This window comes from Lichenostomus cassidix, chromosome 2 (genome assembly GCF_008360975.1).
Source record: "Lichenostomus cassidix isolate B80296 chromosome 2, HeHo_3.0, whole genome shotgun sequence".
NCBI lineage: Eukaryota > Metazoa > Chordata > Aves > Passeriformes > Meliphagidae > Lichenostomus > Lichenostomus cassidix.
Window position 1 is genome coordinate 118051062 of NC_139482.1, and position 24639 is coordinate 118075700.

Below are 24639 nucleotides of genomic sequence, written 5' to 3' on the forward strand. Positions count from 1 at the left end.
ATTCCAAATATTAATATTCCAATAATGAGGCAGAATATAAACTTTTCATCATTACAGACTAGTGAACAGGTAAAAGAGGACACAAAGAGGGAATTAGTGCAATGACTGAGATGAAAAATTCTTGTCAAGAATGGTGGAGAAAAGGGTGATTGTAGGATTTGAATGTCAGTGCAACTTCAATACTAGTGCTGAAGTGAATGGATCTTCATGATGGAGGAGGACCTTTGCAATAAGTTAATTCTTTCTATAGAGCTGCTATTGGACAAATAACGATTTTTCTGACTTAAGGACCTTGAGTAGAAAGGCCAAAATTGTGATTCCCCAAAACAAAACTTTCCCAGTGGTGCAGACAGAAGACTAAATCCTGAGGAACTATTTCCTAATGTCATTGAAACAAAATTGTACTGAAGCTCATTAACTTCTTTATAATTAAACTGAAACATAACATCTGCAGCTTTAAACAAAAGTATCTTTACTACAAATGTTTTAGCATAAAGCAGATGAGAATATGACAGAACAAAGCCGAAAGTAACAAAAACTGAAATCCTTGGAACCCATATTAGCATCTGAATTGAGAATAGTTAGGGTAGATCCTGGGATACAGAATTTTTTCAGTGGCAGGAATGCTTCATATATGCCCAAAAAAAGGGGTGGAAGGGATAGTGGGGTATGTAAGAAGCCTTTACTGACTAGACAGAGAAAACAGTGCAAATCAGGAAAAGATAGAGAGATGCTGATTTTATCATAGGAAAAGGCATTGCCACTGAACAGCTGGATTGTTCTGTGTGATGTGCTTAGGTTCCAAAAATGAATAATCTTTGTTTCCTTTTCTCCCCCACATTCATGTAGAATTTGAAGAGCATCCTTACTAATAAACAATAAAGAAGTAGATAATGCACTTATCTACTCTGATAGAAAATGTACTCATCTATCCTGAGTAACTCTTGATAGCAATCATAAATTATGAATAGGAAGTGAACAGGGGGAAAAGAAATAGGAAAAACATGAGTAAGATGGGTATTGCATTCCTGAACGGGCTTGTGGATAATTGTTTAGCAGAATGTTCACCACCAACTCCATCTCTGTGTCGGTTCAGATAGCTATCTGAATTGATTCTCCAAACCTTTTGAAATGTTCCAAATACCAGTGTACTTTTCTAAAGCTCAGTAATAGCAACTTGTGTACATGCTCACAATATGTTGGTGATACTGACAATACTGTTATCTTTCTTAGATTTTCTCTGGTTTGAACAGACTGTTCAGTCAGGCCTTTTTTTTCCCCTCTCAAGAGCAGCATATTGCTACCTAAGAAAAAGGCTGCTTCAACAAATTTGGCAGAAATATAATTTTAAAAATTCCTTTCAAAGCTTCAGGTTCTGTGTTCTTTTTACCTTTACTATGGACCTGATGCTGATCCCACTAGATTTAAATACATAGTCTCTGTCTTGGAGGTGTGATTCCAAATCTCTTGGAACATTTTCCTCTCTTCTTAGGTACAAATAGATAAATGTGTTTTTTACTTTGTCATTTTGACTAAATAGTCATCATAGCATAGCACAGTAATCTTGACAGATATCTTCTTCTAATGAACCATCATACCTGGTCTACAACACTTTCCACATTCTCAAGCAAATTCATGTGGTACAATGCATGTCTCTAGCACTTTTCTCACTCACTGTTTATGGTAGTGGTGCAGACACTCACCTCCCTCAGTGGTTTCCCTATCAGTTAGTCTTTGTGCTTCTCTCCAGGTTTTTTCAGCTTCCATGCCATCATTTAGATATCATCAAAAAGTCATTATGTAAATTCACAATTGTAAGTATCCCTGTTTCTTTTTAAAAAATCCCTCCTCTACAGAATTCGCTAAAAAGCCTGGAAAGCCAGAAAAACTGTGACAAATTTCTTATGCTTATCTTTGATAATGTATTGAGGTCTCCAAATTACAGTTTTGTAAATCATGTACTAATGCTCACATAATAATTTGAAAATAGTTCTTGTTGTAAAGAAAGTCACAATGCTAAATTTCTATAGCACATTATGAAAAATTCACAGTAATTTTACGTGGGTCAGTTGGCACTAATACTTCAAACAAAACAGTCAAGATTGACTTCACAAATCCAACCAGAATCAAACTGTGGTTCAACTCATGTAAACACTCTAACAAGAAGATTTAAAGCAGATCTGCCAATGATTACCAAAAAATTAAAATCTTGACTCACACTTAAAAAAATACAGTTAATAGTTAACTGCAGTATTGTTTATGAGCATCGAATTAGTATCTCTATATGTGGTCTATATTTCCATGCTTTATTCTTTTGAGGGAAAGTTGCTTCCAACCTGCATATTATTTTTTATACACAGTCTGGAATTTAAGTTTCCTGATAAGAACATGACTCAAGCTAAAATATTTCTGTGAAATAGACAATACATTCCTATATTTGCATGAAAAAAGTTTCCAGCAAAATAACTGTCAACATATTTTCATTAAAAAGCTAAGGCACATAGGTAATGTAGTCTCCAAATGAGCCTTTCAATTTTGCTGTAGAAGATAATCCTTTATTTCAAAATTGTTCAGGACAATGAGGCTTATGAAATTTAAATTGCTTTATCAAGTGCTGGAAAATTAATCCTAGATTAAAAATACATTCTAAAATGTTATAAGGGATGTCATGTTACTAATAACAAGCCAACCTTTCCCTTTATTTTCCGACAGGAGACAAATTCAATTACATTTTTGCTTATTGTCTGATGTATGTTCTTATTGTAATGCATATTATTTTAAATGTTTCAAGTTCACAATTGCTAGTGGGAGACAGCTGTATTGCTAAGATTTGGTGTATCAAGTAGAAAATACAACTCATTATCAAGGCATAAGCCTATGAAGACCTGTGCACACACTGCTTTAGGAAAATCAATTGAAATTTTCTGAAAGCATTTAGATGCAAAAATGTTAAATACCAATTACTTTCACAGCAGAAGTATCAGTCTCTCTTCCCAATTAAGCAAATCAGGCATGATGAAGTAACCCTGTGTCCAGTATTTTCCATGAGAAACAACCCAAGGGGATGGGTCCCAAGCCAAGAATTTTTCCCCTTTATAGAGAATCAGATGTGTGTGTGATGGTTGAACCACTGCCAAGGGCAAGCATTCAGCGGCACATTCAGTCCAAGGTTCTTGTCTTCCTCTTCAAGGACTGTAATGGGTATTGGCATTAATATTTCAAGGACTTCCTCTAATTTCACATCCCTCCAAGTATAAGCAGTAATCACCTAAGGAGATATTATTACTGAATAGTTGCTAAGCTTCCTACTACAGGAAATTAAATGGGGATCATTGCTAGCCTCCCTCTCACTAAAAAGCAATACATACCTCTTTGCCTGGATTTTTGTGTGAAGATAAGAATCTTTACGTTAGTAAATTTTCTATTTTTAAGATTCTGTCCCTAGATATTGTCTTCAAATCCAGTTCTATTAAGCCTGGAAAAGAAGATGCAGTGGCATTGCCAACTCATATATTTTTCTACCATTACTCCATTTGTGTTCAGTGTTGTTTTTTGCTTTTTTTTCTAACTCTAGTCCCTGCAATCAAATGGCTACAGCAGAATCTTTGCCTTCACTATAAAAAAAGAGTTACTACAGATCACAGCTTTGTGTCAGAAGAGTGGGCAGGAGAGAAGAGGAGCTCAGAGGCCTCAAAACCCTGAAATTTAAGGTTTTAAAATATATTTCAAGGCATCTCTTGCTGATTTTAGACAAGAACTAACTTTTGTTTGTTTGTCTTATTTTGAAATGTTGGAAGATTACATCACTGGTACGCTCATTTAGCATAATCCTGTTCACTCTTAGGAATGTTCTGGTAATCAAAAGCAACCTGGAAAACAGCCTCCTGTATATTTTGGGGATTCCTGTAAGGAGAAGTAAAGAGAATCCTTGACTAGTCTTAACATGCATTGTTAAGAGCAGAGAAGTTGAAGCTGAATAGACAAAAGCTAACTCAACCACCTGAAAACCAGTTGTGCTAAACTTCCACTATCTAGATTTGCTTCTGCACTGGTTCACTCAGCAGCTTCAGTACCATTACCTGCTTTCAGTAGCTTCCCAAACGAGTGTCTTAGAGGCATCTAAGGCTTGACAGCCTTTCTAGGCTAGTTAGCTGTGACTGATCTCCTCTGATGGCCATACCTCCCTGCCCTTGAAAACATCATCATCTAGCAAAACATTTCAAATATGTTGATCTTTAGCACCTGTAAAACCCAACTTAGGTGTATGTTTTCGGCTAAAAAAATATGCTGAAATGCTTGGTGGTTCAGAGCCTACATAACTTTACCACCGCAAGTAATTAGGATACAGTTAGCAGTACAAACATTTATAATAATTATGCAGTGAGTGTACAAACATATTATAGGTTTAAAGACCCTTAAGTAAACTTGCTGTCTGAATGCAAATGTAATGGTTGCAGCATGAAGCAGCATTGCCAGCTGAGTCAGATACAGCACTTGTTCATGGCCCTGCCTGAGATGTCCCTGCACAGTAGTTTGCGATGCAGTAACCTATGTTAGAACAGGATGATTCTTTATTCCCCTCTAGTGGCTGGTCTGCATAGTATTAGTTACTAGTCAAGGGCTAGAAGAACTAGACCAGACTCTTGGGACAGCAGGACATGTCCAAAATGTTTTGGCTCAGTCTCTGCTGCCATCCACACTGCCAGAATGACAACAGTGCACAGACAAACGGTCTGTGCTCTGGCAGTGATACAGAAGGAGGGGAAAGGAACAGTTTTTGAAGGGTTGATTTTTTATGTTCTTAGTCACTACTAAGTAATTAAATTAATAGTTTTATCCCTCAGAAAGGAAGAAGAATGTAACTGTCAGTTAGTGTTGCAAATCTTTAATTACTTCAGTCCCTGGGTAATAGTGGAGCTGAATATGAAACTGGTCAATCCACCTCCAGGAAGGTACGAAGAATTCTGCTTTGCAGCTGGCTTCTGAATAAAGCCTGTCTGCAGTCCTCCATACAGCACATAAGCAGTAAATTTGCAGAGCATATTTGTCATTGAAAGGCATTTGATATATACAGCCAACTCTATTACCAATGTTCTCACAAGTAGTGCTACTTTTAATTATGTACTACATTAATGTGTAGTCAAACAGAAAGAAAATAACTACAGAAGTGCTAAATTGGATATAAGCTGCACAAAAGTCTTGAAAGAGTAGTGATATCTACTAATAGTTGGACTGGTAGTACAATACGAGCTAAATTTTTCAAGTTTAGATGGAATTTTTTTCTGAATAGGATGAGACTATGCCCAAACAAACCATTGGAAGCAAGCAAGTGAACATGATGCATAAAAACAAATTACAGAATACATCTGAGAATAAGAGGTGTCAAAGAGGTAGACACTCTTTCTCCTTAAGCACAGTGGGAGTTTATGAATCTTGGATTTTCCAGTGATTTGTTCTTGTCCTTATTGAGAGCCTGAGGATAATGCAAGCTTTTAAGTTCCCAAGGGCTCCTGCCCTGCAGAGAATATGAAATCTTTTACTACAGAGGCTAAGTGTTTGTGGTCAAGTTTACAATGTATAAAGGACAAAACATCTAAAGCACAGGTTGAATTCTCTATGAGAATGAAGATGCAAAGAAATCCTTGCTCTTTACAACAAGCTTGGACCTAGTCCAGATTTTGAAGTTGTATGGTTCTTATCTTGGTGTGAATAGAAAACCGTACAAAGGATATTCGAGCTTGCTTAAACTCAAGCTTGTGGATATATTATCCTTTACTGAGTCCATTTAAAAAAACCCCACCAAATAAAATTAAGTGTACCAAATCAGCCCTCCAGTGATGTTATTCCCAGCTCTGTCAGTTAACTTGATATGGGATAAAAGGTAAATTGGATATTTCAGTATAATACAGTAAGATGCTGCAATTTCTTTTGAGAACATGTCATCTGAGCAGATCCATTTTTAGGAGAATACTAAATAAAAAGCAAGATGAGAGCTTTCTAGGTCAGGAACTGCTAGACCTTCATTATTTTAAACAGCTTGAAGCACTGCAATATTTAGCCTGTGTGTGTGTGTGTGCGCATGTGTGCTTTTTTAGAAAATTTTACAACAGGGGTTTGTAATGTTCCAAGGCTATGCTTTGGCAATAAAAAATAATGTCTCATTTATAAAGTGCAGGAACTCAGGGATTTTATTCTCCTGGATGTAACTTCAGTTGCATTCTTTTAAAGTACAAGCATACTTTAGGAACTGCATTTAGTCAGCTGTTGACTAATGGCTCTTAGCTCTTCATGAAGGCAGATAATGACTTTGCATAGAATATCAAACTCCATAGAAACAATCACAGTAATGGAAGAAGAATTCTTTGTTATAAAGTTATTACATGAAAGGAAATATTGACAAAACAGAAAGCTTTTCAAGGAAAACATCACTAGGTTTTGATGAATACTACCTTTTTTATGTGCCTGCTAGTTTTTCTTTTCTCTGTAATTGTTTTTGAAAGGTTTGTTAAGGAATTTCTGATGATTTTTGATAGCTGAAACATGAAACACTTAATGGGAGCTAGAAAGCCATTTAAAGGTCTGTAATAAATTCATATATTGCAACTATATTTCTCTTAGATTGTAATGTCTCTTTTGTACTCCAGATGCCATCTCAAAACATAAACTTCCTACAGAGCATATGGATGAAATTTTAGTCAGAAGGGAAAAATTGTTGACTTGGCACTGGGTGTTTGTGACCCACAGAGTACCTTTACAGCCAGCCAAGTCATCAGTTTCCTTTTCTGCTAGGCAGTGGCAGCTCTGACTGCTGAAGAACACCTTTGCATGTGAAGCCTGGGTAACTTAACTCTGGCAATGATGAATGGTACTGCAACTGACTGTAACTTTTGAAATTCAGGACTCAGCACTGGAACTGCAGCAAACTTATTCCTGAAAAATGCATGATAGGACTGAAATGACATGAAATACTGTGGAGTTATTTAATGGGTCCCTACTCCAGTGAAGTCCTTTAACTGAGTGAGTCAAACCAGAAAAAACCTATCAAAATATGCACACTGTTCTCTTGATGAAAAGAGTGAAGGGTGAGAAGCCTACCAACGTAAGAAGCATGGAGCTCAGATATCAGAGGCACAGACACAGGATAAGAATTGAATAGAGTGTGGTCATGAACATCTTAAAATTACCCCTGTTCTCTTGACTCTTTCTCCTTTTTGGGAATCTTTTTGTTTTTGTGAGGTGAATACATTTTTAAATTGGAATACTTTTCATTTTTCGGATGCCTGTGTGCAAATTCTTTCAGTCATTTCTCTTCTTGCAGTTCAGTGCTCAGTGTTATACAGATGTGCATGCTGTATACTGCTCTTGAAAGAAAAATATCCATGAAATGAAACCAGGACAATAGTAAAGCACAATACAGAGAGTACATTTTATTATTTAGGTTGTAAAGTAATTTAGTGTTCAGTTGCTCATATGAAGAGGTTGCTGAGAGTAACAAAAATTCAGGCATACCTAAACCAGTAATTTTAATCCAAGAGAGTTTTTCCTTCGGTATTAAGATGAAAGTTAATTTTAAAATAGTGTATTAGTACTAGTTTTTAAAACTTAGAATATCTTAATTACATTTTGTAAAGGTTTTTCTCCTAACAGCTAAGAGGACAATAGGGACGTATCCAGGTTTCTGTGCTTATTTGCAAATCACATGTATTTATTGATTGCTATCTTGGCATGGCTTCTTTTAAATACAGCAACACTTTTTGTGCTTTCTTTGAAAAAAAGAGAAGAGAATGCTATCAGTGAAGTTCCTTTTCCTATTATACCATGTCACTCAGCCTGTGCTCTCTGCAGGAGACACCTGAACTCCCATATTCTAGCACTCAGAAGGCTTTACTCTCAGGGAACTGCTGAAGACCTTCAACTAGGAAACAGTAGCATGAAGCTCTTGGTGAGGAACTGTCTGTGTTCATGTCTCCCTAAAGCACCTAATCCATATCAAAGGATAACCTCTCACTTAAGTTTTATGGGAGCTGTGAGGGTTAAAAGAGGTATCTGTTTAAAAAGCTAATGCTGCATTTGGCCTTGGAAGCTTTCCCAGCCACAGCAGGACTGCTACTGTGTCTCCCAAGCCAACTGGAAAATCTAGATTATATGTCTGAGAACTATATGGGTGAGAATTAAGAGAAGGAAAAATGGTCTAGGGAAAAAGGAAGCATAAATGACAAAGGATATTAAAAAAACCCAGTATCCTTGGTAGATACTGAAGAGTCATCTGGACATAGTACTGGGCAGCCAGCTCTAAGTGAGTTTGCTGTAGCAGGGGGTTTGGACCCTTCCAACCTCAACCATTCTGTGATTCAGTGGGAGGAAAGAAAAATCAAACAAACCAAAGCACAGAAATCCTCAAAACTGAGGTTTTAACAGTGAGATCTTGGGATCTAGCTAATTGCACAATATGCAACCATAGACAGTTATGCTATCTTTAAAACCTCTTTTAATAAGTTCTCTTTTCTATTCATATTGCTCATAGTTTTGTTTCTTTTCCTCAGTCCTCTTCCTCGTCTACACAGAGCAGTGACAGTTTCCAGGTCCTGACGTGGCCAGGTCCCAGCAGGTCTGGAAGTGCTGCCACTTTGAGAAGTCAGGCTGTGTAGGGCTATAGAAACATATGTTTTCATTTTTGCATCATGGGAGGGGGCATCATTTTGCAAAGTGGGAGATTTTTATTTGTTGAAGCAGTCTGGGTTCTGGTGAGATTTATGAAATTTTAATAATTTTTCATTCCTCATGTGATGGGAATCATTACAACCACTGTAGAGAATCTGCATCACTGGCAATTACCCTTATGATTGTATCATCCTCATTAAGCTGATTAAACTACCTTAGCACCATATTATTTAAGTGGCACCAGGCAGTACTTTCCTGAAGAAGACAGGCTAAAACTCCAAGCTGATATGAATTTTAGAAAACTACCAACACACTGAGAATCAAAATTTTAAAAAATGTGCCATTTCAAAATTACTACTATGGAAACAAACACTGCCTCAGTGAGACCAGGATAAGCACATTCCAGCAAAACCATTAAAGAATTCTACAGGCTATTGCTTACACTACAGGGTGCACTGTAAACTATAATACACTTACACCTGACCTCCTTCTAGGTAGAAGCTTGAGGTTTAGCTCAGTAAGGAGGACTTTGAAGTCAAACAACAGTTAGTGGCTATGGGAGCGGAACTCAGGATCTTTTGACTCCTGACAAAATTCATCCTTTTCTTTAGTGGTTTCTGAATCAGGAGATGCTTGTACTCTTGCATTTGCAGAACACTGCTTGATTGGGAACAGGCAGCCTGATTCAGCAGATGTGCTGAATGTTCCCAATAGTCTTCAAAGCTGTTTTGTGTCTTTAAAAAAATCCTTATAAAAAAAAAGACAATTTTTTTTTACCAAACAGGTTACGTTAGTACAGTGGAATCAGTTATTGCAGAAGAACAGAAGTGTCAAACCCCAAGAAGCATGTTTTTGTTTGTTCTTTTCTAAACAGAAAGAAAAAGAAAAGGCTGGTTATGATCCTGCTTCCAGAAATGGTGGGCTACTAATTATTTGAAGACAGAATAAATACTGATTCTTTGATGTACCCATTAACTCACTACTCTGAAGCCAGCTGAATATTTCTCATTTGCTCCATCGCATTTTGGCTGAGCGCCCTTGGCTGTTTGCTGGAACTCAACACAACCTGCGACCAGGATGCACGCACAGCTTACTCCAATTATTCCATTAAGATGCTCATTGTCGCTGAGAATTTCACTGGCACCATAAGAAAGGTAGCATTTTAAGATTTAAAGACAATTTAAACAGAAATTAAGGAAAAGCGCTGGCTGTAGCCCTCGCATCCCCCTTCCCTGCCGGCAGCGCGACTCATTTCACTCCTCCGCGACCTTCCCCAGCTGAAGTTTTCGTGTGCCGCTCAGGTGCCTCACGCCGGGCGGCCCGCGGCGCTCAGCTCCTCCCGGGGCACCGGAGCCAGGCGGGGGCTCCGCGAACGCCAGCGGGGAGGGGGGGCCGCGGCTCCGCCGGGGGCAAGCCCGTCCCCGGGAGGGCAGGGGAGCGGCGGAGGCAGAGCAGCCCCCGCCTCCCGCCCGCTCTCCTCCCCCTTCCCCCGCTCCCGCCTTTTGTGCGCCGAGCCCGGGCGTCAACGGGCGCCGGCGGCCGCGGAGCTGACAGGAGCCCCCGGCTATCGGCCTCGGCAGCGGCGCCGTGGCGAGGGCGGCAGCGCGAGCCGCGGCCGCTCCCGTCACCAAGGCGCTGCCTGGCACAGAAAGACAGACAGAGACGGACTGACAGACACACGCAGCGCGGAGCGGCGCGGGCTCGGGGGCCGCCTTTGCAGCTCCTCTCCTCCCTGCAACATGCTCCGCTCCAGGCAGCGCCCGCCCGCCGCTCCCTGAGGGCAGCCAGCCCCGCGCCCGGCTAAGCGGGCGACTGGTACCCGGCTGCCTCTCCCCCGCCCCCAGTTACCTGAGTTAGCTCCGTCCCGGGCACTTTCGCAGCGCCTCCGCCCTCTCCCGCTGTGGCAGCCCTTGTGCGGCGGGGGAGCGAGCCACCGGCAGCCGGAGGGACTGCAGCCGCCGCCGGGGGAGACGAGCTCCAGCCCCCGCCCCCGGAGCTCTTCATGGCGTCTCACCAGCAGACCAGGATCCAAGCCTACCTGGAGAAGAATAAGATCGGTCCCCTCTTCGAGGTAAGGTGCGCTCTTGCCGGCCGACTCCTCCGCGGCGGGCAGCGGTGCGGCGGGGTTGTCCCCACGATGGCCGCGGCTCCCCGCGCAGCCCAGGTGAACGCAGGGGCGAGGATGAGTTGGAGGCGCTGCTTCGGCAGTGCCGGCACCCCCTCCCCTGCCCTGCCCTGCCGCGCCGCACCACGCGTGTGCCCTCGTGTCCCTCCTCCACGCCCCTCCGAGCGCCGGAGCTCCGCGCAGCCCTCCCTCCCCGGCTATCCCGAGGATGTGCCCCGCTTCCTCGCCCCGCCACGGACGCGCCTCCCTCCGCTTCGCACGCTGCCGCCCGGGTCGTGAAACAGGTGCCCCTCCGCCCTGCCGCCCGCGGCCCGAGTCCCCGGGGCCGCCCCGGCGGCCGCGGGACAGCGGCCAGGCCCCGCCGTCCGGCCGCGGGGAGCCGCGGAGCGACCGCGCACCCGCCGTGCGCTGCGAGGGGAGGCGGTGCTTCCGAGCCCTCCCGTCTCCAGGGCGGCAGCGCGGAGCACCGAGCGGCGGGCACGGGCGGTGCACGGCCCGCGGGGAGCCCCGAGGCGCTGCCCCTCCTGGAGCGGCCGGCGGGGAGGGACAGGTGGATGCCTGCCGCAGCACTACAGCCTCTGGACCGGGCACTCGCAAAGAAGTCTGTCCTGCGAAAAGTCCGTGTCGAAGGTGTTTTCTGAAATTTTTATCTGCAGTCACACACTGTGGTTTTGCTCCAGATTTTCCGTTTTCTTACCACGATGCACTTGCAGGGATTTGTAGATGCACAGATGTGCATATTTTACTATTTCGGTACATAAGCTATGAATACTTAGAATTTGAAAGGGTACTAGAGCAATCATGATTATTACCATTTTATCATTCTGTTTCTCATGCAGTTTTTACATCTAAATGCACATATATTATACTCTGGCAGTATTATCCCGAGGCACAAGTCTCCCTTTTTCAGTATTTAACTTGTTCTCAATCAAGCTTACAATGTATGAAATCTCTTTTATTATGATGTGGTGGATGCATCATCTTCAGTGTATATTTTGGGCAGCATTTGCCACCCCCCGTAGGAAAGGTTCAAATTTTGTTAGAAAATTATTCACTAATGGTCTGGTTTTATATTTTATGTGTGCTGAAGCTGTTGTAATGGACTGTGTTGGTTCAGTGCTAGTGGTGTTAGATGTTTTTATTTCGCAATAAATAAAGCACCATTTGATGGAACAGTAACTGGGTACTAGGGAACAGCAGGTGATTTTTCTAGTTAAAGAATTCATAAAAATGGAAACATTTGTGTGGTTCAGTTCCTGAAAAATTCTGTTCGATCAGCAGTGTTGCTAGGTCTATGTACGTAACTGACTCATGTTTATTTCAATGGGAATTCTGTGTTTTGGGGCTGTTCAAGAGTTAGGCCCTTGACAGCTCCCATTTTCTTTTAAATTTTCTTAACCCATTGGTTTACGCATTATCATTCAAACAAACTACTTGTCATCACTGCTCTGAGTCACTGTGTTTTAACCTAGTTTCTCAGTAGTATAAGATGCTCGTCTCTGTTGTTTCTATTCTTGTAGAAGGCTTTAGGTATCAATAGTGGAGAGAAAGATTAAGAAGTTGTATTTGTTACAGCATTTCGTATATCACTACATACTTCACTAATCATTGTAATGTAGGAATTTCATTTTGATGGAAAGAGTCTGTGAAAGGCTCTTTGCCTAACTGTGCAGGCTGTCTACAGGTTCTTAGTGCACTCCTGTACACGAGGAAGGCTTTTTGGTGTGAAATCCACTTGCACCTGAATACTAGCAACTGGTTTTAAGGTCTAGGGGTATAGCATTCCTGCAGCTATTTACAGTGATTTTAATCCATTACTCTAGGAGGAAGAAGATCATAATTTTTCTCTACCTCCTGATTAGCTTTTTTAAATCTACTTACATATTTAATTTTTTAATGTACTTTTGTTCTCAACAGTTTATTGAAGATCTACAACCTGTGCTTGATTTTGTAGTCCTTAGAAAAAGGAAGACATGTATTTGAAGTTGATGGGAATTGATCAGAGATTATGCATAGGATAAAGCTTGTATTCTACACTAGTATTCCTATTATGTGTACTTTGTGGTTTTTCAAGAATACCGTGTTTTCACAGTCAGATATATTCACTAACACATCAGTTTTTCATGTGTCTTGAAGTTCTGATACGTTGCAAGAAGAGACCTATGCTTCATCTTCCATCCAGGAAGAGCTAGCATTTTCTTACACCACTTCTGGTTTGGATGCTAATTAACCATCACTTGTAATGGATGACAGCCATCGTTTTTTTTCAGTGAGTACTAGTTTTCTAATACCAAGTCAGAACAGAGTGGACTTGGATTCAGTTTTCTGCAGTGTTACTTGCTGACCAGGTTGTGACTGTAACTGCTCAATATATGCTTCAAGTCAAAATTTTAGGGAGTGCATGAAATAATATTGGGCAACTGGGGGCAATCACAGGAAAGAAAAACATGGAGAGAGGAACTCTGAGCTTTCTGAGATGACGGCAGGGATGGTGATGCATAAACAGACTGTATTTCATACTTTCATAATGAATAATCAGCGATCAGGAAGACTTTATACCATAGATTTTAGACAATTAGCCAGGCACAGAATGCTGATGGATGGAACAGTTAGTTGTGTACTGAATGTGAAGTACAATTCCCCTGCATTGCGGTTAAGAGCAGTAGTTGCTCTTGCTAGTTGGTCATTCTGTTCCAGTTGCTTGCAGTTACCCTGGTTGTGTCACTTTTCTCCATTCTGACGTGTATTTGTGGCCTCTTACCATGGTTAGGGCTTTTTTTACTTCATTAACCAGCAGTATCTACTTAAGAACATCTTCGCTGAAGTTTTGTGCGGTTTGGCACTTGAATTATCTTCCTAATTTGTGTGAAAGAGAAGTGTTTAAGAGATGTGCTGACATATGAGATGCAGGAAGACCTCAGGCTCTCCTTTGGTTGGAAGGTTGTTTCCATCTCTGTAAAGAAATATGAGGAGTAACCTCCTGGAGAAAGAACTAATGAGCTTAAGCTGACTCAGCCGGCATTGGTCTTCTACTGACACTACCAGTATCTGTTAACGCATAGTGGGAAGTCTTATCCACTCAGCTATGCAAGGTTACTTGGCACAGATTCACTTGATTCCAAACACTTTTACAAGGTAAATTCTTGTTTATGGGTTAGAGGTGAGAAGGAAGGTGGGCAGGAATTACTGTGTACATCTGAGACTGTGTCAATGTTGAGATTTAAGACAAGTTGCGAAACAACTTTGATACTGCTGCCTCATTTTCCCTGTTAAACGTAGGTTCCCCAAGTCATGGCTTTTCAAAACTGTTACTTCTCTGCCATTTCATCGTTCAGGTCTAAGGTTTTTGCAGGTAAGGTGTCTGTGAACCTATAACTCAGCTTCTAAATGCTCCAGGGCATGCAGGTGTTAGTGCCCACAGTAAGGTCTTACGTTAACCCCTCAAATTCTGTCAGGTTTCACGAGCAGCCTTATCCTGTTCTGTAAAGATTCTGTGTGTTGTGGGTTTCTTTTCTTTTTTCTTTCACTTTTGAGAGCTTAGACATTTTTCTGTAAGAGATTGTTGCCATCTGAAAATACTGTGGTTAGACAACAAGTTTAGATTTGAGGAATGCCCTTTAGAAATGCCTCTTCTCTGGGATTTTCATGGTAACACATACCATGGCACTACCTGATTTTTTTTAGATCCCTTTTTTTTTCACATTGACTTGGAATGTAACAAGAATTCTAAATATGAATTATTTCTGTGATGAAGCTTCACTGGTTTTTTGGTTTTTTTTCATCTTTCTAAAATGTGAACAGGAGGTGTGTGCCTAAAATTGGCTGGGACAGAGTATTCAGAATCAGCACCCACTCATTTCTGTCTGAGTGAAGTGTTGACCCACTTTGCATTTCAAGCATCCAATCCAACAAGTTTGGGTTTTTTTTTTTTTCTTTTTTGTGTTCTAATAATCTCAATGAATAATCCTGCTGCCTGTATCCATACATCTATTCTTCTGTATGATTGTATCTCTTTAGCATCCAGTTGTGTTCTCATTTGGGCAACCTGACAGTTTCTGTGAATTTGCAAGCTGGATCAGCACTCTTAAGAACAGATTGCAATAAATCTTCAAGAGCTATGAGATAAATTTAGTGTTTTGGATTTTTTTTTGTTTCTAGAACTGCAGCTAAAAAGCATCCAGCAGGTACATTGTTGTTATGCAAACCCAAGAACTGTAATTTCTTTGAGTTATAAAAAGCCAAAATAACTCTTCTCAAAATAAACATGCCAAACCCCTGGTTACCTAAGATTTTTTTTTTCTCCAAGTAATGTGGGGTTAGAACTGTAATTTGTATTTCAATAAAGACTTCATATTACCACCCTTACCTCTTTTTTGTTTAGCAGACATAATTACTAAAGCAAATACAATAGGAAACTTTTTTTTTTAATTTATGGTGGTTTTTTTTCCTAAATGAAATATCATTGTTGTTGTACGTTATGCAGTGGTGTCCATTATTTAAATAAAATAACTACACTTTTCATTTAAACCTTAGCCTATTTGGTGATGAATATTATCTTTACTGCATCTTATGACTGATTTAGTCAAAGTTTGGGATGAATTTTGGAGTTTGGACTGTTTTCTGAAGCAATGTTTACACTTGGTTCTTAAATACACAAAGGTAGACACTGTCAACTTGAATGTCTAATTAACCAGTTTACCATTTCTCACAGTATAAAATTATGTTTTAAGCTGCAATATCTGTGATTTGAATGATAGAAATGCCCTCAAAGAACTGTGTTCTTTTGAGGTTGCTCAGATAATATTTTATTTCATTTTGGTCTAATACTTAATAGGTTAGATTCTGTTGCTAGCATGAAAGGGTCTGTATTAACGGGTTACACAAATGTACCTAGTGAACATTTAATTTCAAACAGCTAGATGGAGCCTTTGAAAGGCCAAGTTTTTCAGGACTTAGACATCACAAGCATCATTTTAGGCACTGATTACCCAGTGACATTGTTTCAGCCTGGAATTTCCTGTTGCAGGGGAGCCAGTGTTAGCTGTTTTTCAAAGCATGTGTGGAAACCAGCAGTGATCTAGAAATGCTGCAGTGTTACACAATGGGGGGTAGGAAATCATATATAAGTTTAATTTTTATTTTTGTTGTTGCCTGCTACAGTAGGGTGTTATTGTAGCCTTAATGTGCACTGAAGTAAAAGATCCATTTAAGGGGAATGAAAGTCAAAGGGAAAAAGGGTGTAGACATATTCTTTGGTTTTTGGAGAATTCATTGTGCATTCTCATACTTTCTGTAGATAAAGTTATCTTTCAAGGAAAACAAGTGAAAGATTCTAATTAAAACTACAGACACACCTTTTCCCATTAACAAACAGTTCCTTGAGCAATAGCTTTATGCTTATTATGGAATGGCTTTTGTGGTGACCAGCAAGATGCAAATATCAAAAATTTTCCTGTGTTTGAGGCACTCATAACTCTACTCTTCTATGTAGTCTGAGTTTAAGGAAATGTTTCTGAATGAGGAAAATTACATTTTGGTCTTGCTACCTGACTAGTAAATCTCTCAGTATTTGAAAGAAATTGCTCTTTTGTGATGTCTACCCCTCTGGGAATTTGTCTAAAGTTAGCTGAAGACTTTAAAAGCATATTGGAAAAAGACAGTGGAAGAGATCATAGATAAAGGTTTGCACTGGTGTGATCACAAACATAGATAGTAATCACATAAACCCTGTTTTCATAATGGCAAAAACATTACTTTCTTGAAAGGGAAATGTGGGCTCTCTTAATTGGTTTCTTAATTACTTTTTTAAAAAGTTTTTTTGGCACGAGACACATAAATAAAAATCCAAATAGCAGTTAAATTGGAAGAATTGTATCTAAAATACAGAACGATAAACTGAAAGTACCATAATAGCATCCTTTTATTATTAAATTAACTTTCAATGTTTTTAAACTCTCAAAATGACAATTGCTTTGGTTCTTGGGAGGGGGAGTGGGGGACACAACTATCTTGCATCAAAAAATGCCTGGGAAAATGAGAAGTAGTTCTCAGTTGAGTTGCTCTCACCATCATTTGCCAGCAAAGCCTGGCTGCTCAATGGTAAGGCATAAAGCAAACAGATTTGATATTGAATTTTTGCCTGGCAACCCCTGTAACAATGAATCAGTCTGGATCAAAATAAGCCCATTACTACTGCTCTTATTTATTTGTGTTTTATCACATTATAAAGTATCTTCAAAGTTTTGGATTATATTAACAGTGTTAATTATACCTGAAGTAAGCTCTTCAATTATTTTGTTTCTTTTGATTAATCCAGTTTTTTGGTATAAGAGATCAATGTGAAGTGGCAAATATAAAGTAAAACACTTCGAGGGTTTTAACTCAGCCTGTAATTTTTTCTAACATGTTCATTGCTGTTACTAATCTATGCATTTCCAAGTGGGCTAGATACTATCCATAGCCCAGAGTCAGCACAGTCTCAGCCTTCTGTTTGTTTAGGAGCTTCTGGGAGGGGAGGGGGCAGCTAGTACCATCAACAGTATTTCTGCCGCACTTGATGTGGTATTTTACTGTTCTGGAGCAAGTGGGTTTCTTAGTAAGCATCTGTATTGTGGCATTGACTAAAAAGAAACACCTAGACAGACACCTGTTATTAGTGTTCTTTGTTTTAAAAGTGTCAGTACATTGAAGTAAGAAATTGAGCCTTAATGTGCACATTAAGGCTACTAATTGAGTTAGAAATGAGCATTTTAACATAATGTTTTTTTACAATTTGCCTCTAATTTTGAATGTCTAATCAATGTTCTTTCCTTTTTTTCCCAACGTCTTTTATTATCACTTGCTTCTTTCCATTTGTCTTTTTTTTGTGTAAATGAAGAGGTGTGGACTAATAACGTCCCATTTTCAATTGTCTAGTAATTATTTGGGGGGTTTTTGTACACTGATTTTGAATATATATTTTTTAATCTTGTGATATTTTTTCTGGGAAAGCATATGCGCTTTTGTATGAGCGAGGGGCGGATGGAGAGAAATTTTGACCTCTGGACTATAGAGGTGGCTTGAAGCATTTTTATGTTCATCAAGTTTTGGAACATATACTCCCCAAACACTTTAATGTCTGTAATAACTCAGATAAAAACGAGGTGTTATTTCCTATGTTCTGTATTATCACCCTTGCACAGATGCACACTTATTCTCCTAAGAAATGTTACACTAGGTGTGAGATATGGCAGAAGAATGTATTAAGAGTCTTCTTTGCCTGAAACCATAAGAAGTGGTTAAAAACCAATGAAAGCAAGAGCATTTTCAAATACAATTGTTAAGAAACTTGGTCTCCTGACTAAGGCAGCGGGCTCTATCAGGCATTACTAAAGATGATGAAAAGCAACACACATTTGATAGGAGAAACGAGGATTATTGAGTTTAATCCTAGGATACAGGTAAAGAGCATGACCATTTGAAATGCACACCTCTGCCTTTGTAAAGACATCCCAAAATTGCAATCTGCTTTTAGTATAGAGGGTAATATCCTTTTAAAAAGCTTGCAACAGACATGTTTTTGATGGCCTTAACTTTTGCGTCAGGTCCCATATGCTGTGCTGTGTCAATCCTCCTTTGGCTACTCAGTTTCACTGAATACTTATTTTAAGTTGTATTTATAAATGTTCAGCAGAGTAGTTTGGCTGTAGTTGTGGTGCTCCTCTGGTTTTGCTCTTCTGTTGATTTGGGCAGTTTTCTTCCCTTGTTCACATAACATTCAAGTATTATGATGTTTGCCTTAAACACAGAGTTTCCAGTGAAACACCTCAGATTTTGACATACGTATGGCGCTATAAGGAAATGTGTAACAGTTATGAAAATGCCCATACAAAATGACACGTGAACTTGCTTACCTGTGATAAGTAAAAGGCTATTTTACATTACCACCTCTTATAAAACTTATGTTCATACAGAGAGTGGAAACTGTTAATTGTGTATTTACACGAAGAATACTTTCTCATTCCTTGTTTTCCAGCTCCCTGCAATATTCAGTTAATGGAATCACTCTATTCATACACCATACTCCTCTATAGTGTCTGGTACAATATACTTACTATACAATAGCTCTTTTGTTGGCTTCTGGAGGAGCTGCTTTCTGGGGCAGGAATCGTGAACGTTTGGGTCTTTTAACTGTGTTGGAGCCTTTTTAATTGAATCTTTCCTCCTCTCATAGATTGTTTTACTCCAGAGACTCTGATGGTTTAGTATTCAGGACTGTGGGCTGTGAGGCGGATTTAATAGCCAGTTGCTGCAGGTCCTGTTCATCTTCATTTCTTGCTGCACATTCCTGCTGTCCTTGTTCAAGAACTGGTGGTTGTTACAGTTACCCAGTTGGGGAATATGAAATAGAAGAAAATGAAGTGAAATAGGAGAAAAATAAGTGAAAAGTGTTCAGTTGGCTGAGCTCAGTGGGTCACCCTGTAGTCTGATGAGGAGTGTGGCATTGACTTGGGAGAGAAAATGTAAGTGGCCCGAGGGTGAGGGGAAGGAGGGAAGCACAACTGCCTTTTCTGCAGTAGCAAGCTACTAGGTGGGCATAATGTATCTGCAAAGCTTGTGTGCTTAAGTTAGCTTCATATGGATCTTGTCTTTTAAAGGTTCAGTTCCCCATTGGTGGGGAGAATGTCATGGAGCCCAGTTGATTCTGTGAAGGAGCAGGAGAGGGAATTGAATAATTAGGGAGGATGGCTGAATGAATTAGGAAGAAACAGACCACATGAATACACTGAGCGTGAAAATGAGAAAGGGTAGGAAATGGGAGAGGGTAAGATTACAAAGATTAATGTTACATTGCCAGTGTATTCTTTTTCTTTTTTTTTTTTCTTATAATCTTAGTCCCTACAATCAAATGGTTACCTGGGATCTGTACTTTCTTTTTTTAAAGAAAGGTTCTAGTGCTGGTGGTTCTCACCAAAGAGTGAGAAAGACGGGGTAAATACAAGAAAATATACATACTCTTTAGATAATGTTATGTTTTGCAGTGTCTCACTCACTTCTAGTACTTGATCTTGGCTGTATTACTTAGGCATAGATTTGCCAGAGAGATAAAGGCATTCTTAGAACCGCTATTAACACTGGCTCCGTGAACTCTGTCCTTAGGAAGGAGTTATGCTCCAATATGACAGGCATTGTGCCTCTGCTGACATTTGTATGAGTGGAGAGGTAAATGGTTGATTGTGAAATATTCCTCCAGTCAGGTATCTATATCAAAGAATTATGAATTCCATGTTTCTTTTGGTGCACTAGTGCAGAAAAGCTGTATTGTTGATAACAGAATTAATCCTAGAAGCCTACACAAGTGGAAGTGGTCTCTTCTGGAGACATGAGAGATGGTTCATAGAACTGAGAAGGAAGGGTAGTTTCAGCTGTAGGTGACCTTTGAAGAGAACCTGTGGAAGCAATTATACATAGGGCAGTTAGGAAGAAAAAAGTTTATGATGCAGATTCTGGGATGCATTTGTAGAGCTGGAATTGGGAGGTTTTGTGTGAATAAGGATATTGTTTCATTTAAAGAAGAAAAGAGAGATGGAATAACTTCCATGACTGGATGTACTGGGATTTCTCAGACTGAAACGTGTGTGTGTGCATGTGCTATGATATGCATCTAGACACTCTGAAACATTGAGACAGGCCTCAGAATCCCATGTGTTCTGGACAGAGATCCCATATAAGTGCGGCAGGTGTTGTTTGTTCCTGTTCAGACACATATAAATTACGCGTGTCCATCGCAGTTGGGTATAACACGCTCAATACATCCAGTGTGACCCAGGTGTTCATCCTCCTAAGCATTCTGAAGAGTCTTGTCCTCCCTGTCTAATGAGGGAAAAACAGAGATGTCCAGAGAATAGCAAGCTGAGGAGAAAACCAATGTTGGCAGGTGCAGAAATTCCTCTGGTGTGCCATTATGAACCACTACCCATAATTGTGCTGAGGACATACTTTTGCGTGGTGTGGAACCCTCAGTTAAAAAAATAAAAAAAGGTGTTCCAGAGCTCCTCCTAAGTGTGTCATGGTTCAGAATAATGCCATTATATAGTAATGCCTGTAGTCTCATACAAAGTGTAAGACAGTGAAGCTATTTGGAGACAAAGGCTGGATGAAGATTTACCAGTGTGGAACAATGTAGAGATAGATATACACGAAGAGAAGAATAAATTACCAGAGTAACAGATTTAATCTTGATTTCTTATTCCATGAAGGAGGAATACATGAAAGAAAAAGACAGCAGGGGACAAAAAGAAACTCAAGGGAATTTATTTTATTCTATGTTTCCCTATGATAATAGAAAATATATTAGAAGAATGAAATTGGCCAAAATGAAGATCCACTTAACATTTAAAGAAGAAAAGGTTGCTTTAGTTACTTCTTTACTGAAGAAAAAGTTAACTAGTCAGGAGAGGAAATATATAGTAGTTAGGATGCTAAAATGATAGTTATCTGACTACAGTTCCTACTTCTGCTGATGCTGTCCTGCTGCATTATGTGTTATTTTGTGCTTGCGTTTCCCCTTCCTCTGTCTTGTTTTTCAGCACAGAGCCGGCAAACCCCTCTGGCTCTTATGGTCTTCACATGGCTTAGGAGTTTTCACAGCAAGGCCCTGAGCTCATTATGGGCCTTCTGCTTTCTGTTTTTCCTTTGTGCTGCCTCAATGCTGCTAGTGCTATTAGTCCCATTAATTGGTGCCACACAATAAAAAAAAATTGATTTTTCCCTCCTTCTCCCCTGCTTAGTGTGGCTGTTCAGAGCATTGACAAGTCTCAAGGCTGCAGTGCAGTCCATGTGAGCACATTGTATTCCCACAGGAAGCCCTGCTGCAGTTGAAGAGACCCTGATTTACAAGAGGAAGGCCTTCACTCCTAACCAGATTTAGTCTAATATTAAATAAATAGCAATCAAATCATCAGGAAGCTTTAATTGGGCAATTGCTATCAGGGTTGGGAAGTTATTTTGCAGTGTCAGAAACAAACAAAAACATACACCAGTGACTCACAGACGTTGTTTTCTAAATAAAAAAGCATGAGAAAATCAGATTAATAATGCTTTGGCTGTTATTAACAATAGCTCTACAACCCCAAAACCCTTTAATCTTCTAAAATTAGCCTGATTTCAGCTTCTAGAAATAAAATGATTTTTAGTTGCCTAAGCCATTGCAGTATTGATGGTAGAAGTGTCTGATGAGAAATGATGGGCCTGACTCCAGTTCTAGGTATAATTAATATATCTGTCCTTAAGAATTACTGTTGCTACCCATAGAAAGTCTTCAATGGCTAGTACAGCAGTACCTCTTTAAATACCCATGTAAGCCTCTAGCTTTCTTGTAAAATATAGACCTTTAGTCCTTTGTTTGTAAACCTGAGCCAGAGGACAGCTCATGGATGTTGCAGGTCATGTCCCTGCTAGGCTAGTGAGGACATGGTGACCAAATCCATAGTGACAGTTTGTACGGAGGAGAAAGTTGAAGTGCAAATGACACTCTCAAGAAACATACCAGTTCTGTAAAGTTGCCTTGTTTAGACTAGAAAGTGATTTTATTAAGTGGATCCATGTGATATAATTACTAAAACTCATATTTTTTGATGTCTTTAAAATATTTTTTCTTTGCGGAAAAATATATTCATTAGCTTATATTTTTGGTATACAGAGGCTGACAATTTTCTTATTTCATAATTGTGCTTTGCATTATATAAAAATGGCTTTGAGATTGCCATCATATATGTAGCTTAGCTAATCTATAACTTACAGAGTGGAAATTGTATCCTGCTTATGTAAGCTAGTATTTATTTAGCTGTCCCCATTATCTCAGACCTACTTTATTTGTGGGCATGATATAAGTGTCAGCCTTAAGCCTGTGCAACCAATTCTCTTGGCCTCAGAGGTCAAATAGTGGTGTCTGACATCCTCTCATTTCAGAGCCTTTTTTTGCAGCTTGGTGTTGACACAGTTCTCTGCTTTCAACTGCTCTTTAGAGCTAGTGTGAGGGAGTTCTGTCACATTACTTACCTGGGTAAGGATTTTTTAAGGACTTGGACATGCAGGTAAGTTCTAATGAAACAAATAATGGCATTGGAGCATCTCTTCTGTTAAACATGTGCCTGGATGTAGTCCACGGTGTATCTACTATATGTTGTCAACAAAGTTTGGTATTTTTCCTCATACAGTTCAGCAGACTCACCGTTTGTTCACTTCTGCTCATCAGCTGTATTTCACAAAAGAATTCTTTTCTGGGTGTGATTATAGAACATCCATCCTTGAAGAAGGAAGTGTCTTGTCTGAAGGAAGTCTTCCAGTGCCTTTTTCTGTACAGAAGTTGTATGGGGATGTGTTCTTCCTCACAGTGCTTTCCAATACGCTGATTCTGGAAGGCAGGGAAATAGAGTGAGAGGTTTTTGTCTCTTCTGATAGTGATCAGATCTCTGTCTTTGATTTGTGACATCACCTGTCTAAATGCACTTGTGCACAGGTTAAGGCTGTTATGTATTGCTCTGTGACTCTAGTAGCCAAACCTTGCTGAAAAAAAGAGCATTCAAGTAATAGTTCCACACAAGATGATGTAGTTGTGTCTAGGCACATGGAACTGATTTGTGGTTGTGGAAATAAGTTAATGCAGGACTGTCCTGATACAAGTGTTTAGATTGAATTTTTGGCATTACATACCACAGGATTAAAATAAAATACAGTATTTCTTAAATGAACAAAGCTAAATACTGTTTAGGTATCTGTGCTGTTCTGAATATGACTGCTGAATTATCCCTGATATTTTATGTCTTTCCATGCCTTCTGGGGAATATGGTTGTGTCTTTTTTCAGGGTACATTTCAAGATGTTCAAACTGAATGTAAGATATTATCCTTCCTGTATGTAGTTAAATCAATTGTCTGCTGCAAATCTCTATTATTTTTATATTGTATTTTCATCTGCTAGCTGCAACGAGGACAAAGTAACCTATTGTGACAGAAATTGTCCAAACATTTCCAGCAAATGAGACCTGCCCAATGAGTTTTGAGTCTTATTCCAAGGCAGCACATAGCCAGTAAATGAGGTATACAAGTAAATCTGTGGAGAGTACCTTGGACCATGCATTTTCAGCAGTGTAATCTTAGTGCCTGCTTTGGAAGCATAGGTTTTCCTTCATAGGAGCAGCCAGCTGGGCAGTGTGGTGTTCATCTTCAGTAGGCAGTGTCATCTCCTGGGCTCAGATCTCAGCCATGCCAGGTGACTCTGAAAGACCTGTTTTTTGGGACAATCCCAGACAGCAGCCTGGGAGTGGTTCCCCAAGTTGCAGCGTTTTTAGATGGGGACAGGGGCAGTGACTATAACTTTTCAGGGCTGAAGAAAAGCAATGAACCTGATAGCTCCAGTGGGAAGCAATTTGGAAACCCCAGAATATGGGTGGAGACATGTTGAACATGGGTGCCTCTGCACCCACTGTTAACATTTCCTTTCCCTTGTAATTTTGCTACTGTGTGTCTCTCCTACCTTATTCTCCGCAGTTCATGTTGCATTCTAAACCTGAGCACTTCAAGCTTGCGCTGTTTAGGTCAAAATGGACACCTGCATGTCTTTTTCCCCATGTGTTTCTGATCTTCAATTTTTTTTTCAGTCTGACCATGATGGGATCATCATTCTCAGAAGTTTCTTTGCCTTAAGTAGCAGAAACATCTATTTTAATTTGACTTGAAATAAAGAGTTGATCCATGAAGGCAGAGAATGTTAGAAATCTGTCAGAACTTGGAAAAAAGTGTTAAGAGGAAAAAAAAAATCGTTAGAGCATTTTCTTTGTCATCGTGTTTGTTGATGAGAAAAATCAAAGAAGTA

The 24639-nt window shown here is 39.8% G+C and overlaps 1 protein-coding gene and 1 long non-coding RNA gene across 6 annotated transcripts in view; one reads left to right on the forward strand and one right to left on the reverse strand.

Moving 5' to 3' along the window:
- Window positions 1-7402: 7402 nt before the first annotated feature.
- Window positions 7403-11115, reverse strand: LOC146442105 (uncharacterized). The gene is made up of 2 exons (XR_014850141.1): window positions 10700-11115; window positions 7403-9408 (listed from the first exon to the last, which is right to left on the reverse strand). It is a non-coding gene; the product is annotated as an uncharacterized LOC146442105 (long non-coding RNA).
- C2H8orf34 (chromosome 2 C8orf34 homolog) overlaps window positions 10041-24639 on the forward strand; it is a 179368-nt gene continuing 164769 nt past the window's right edge. For 2 of the 5 annotated variants that reach the window (XM_085052990.1, XM_085052993.1), the window contains exon 1: window positions 10041-10732. In XM_085052990.1, the coding sequence (XP_084909116.1) occupies window positions 10664-10732 (69 nt within the window). In that variant the 5' untranslated portion in view covers window positions 10041-10663. The remainder of the gene's footprint in view (window positions 10733-24639) is intronic. The other 3 variants (XR_014850140.1, XM_085052991.1, XM_085052992.1) reach the window with 2 other exon arrangements.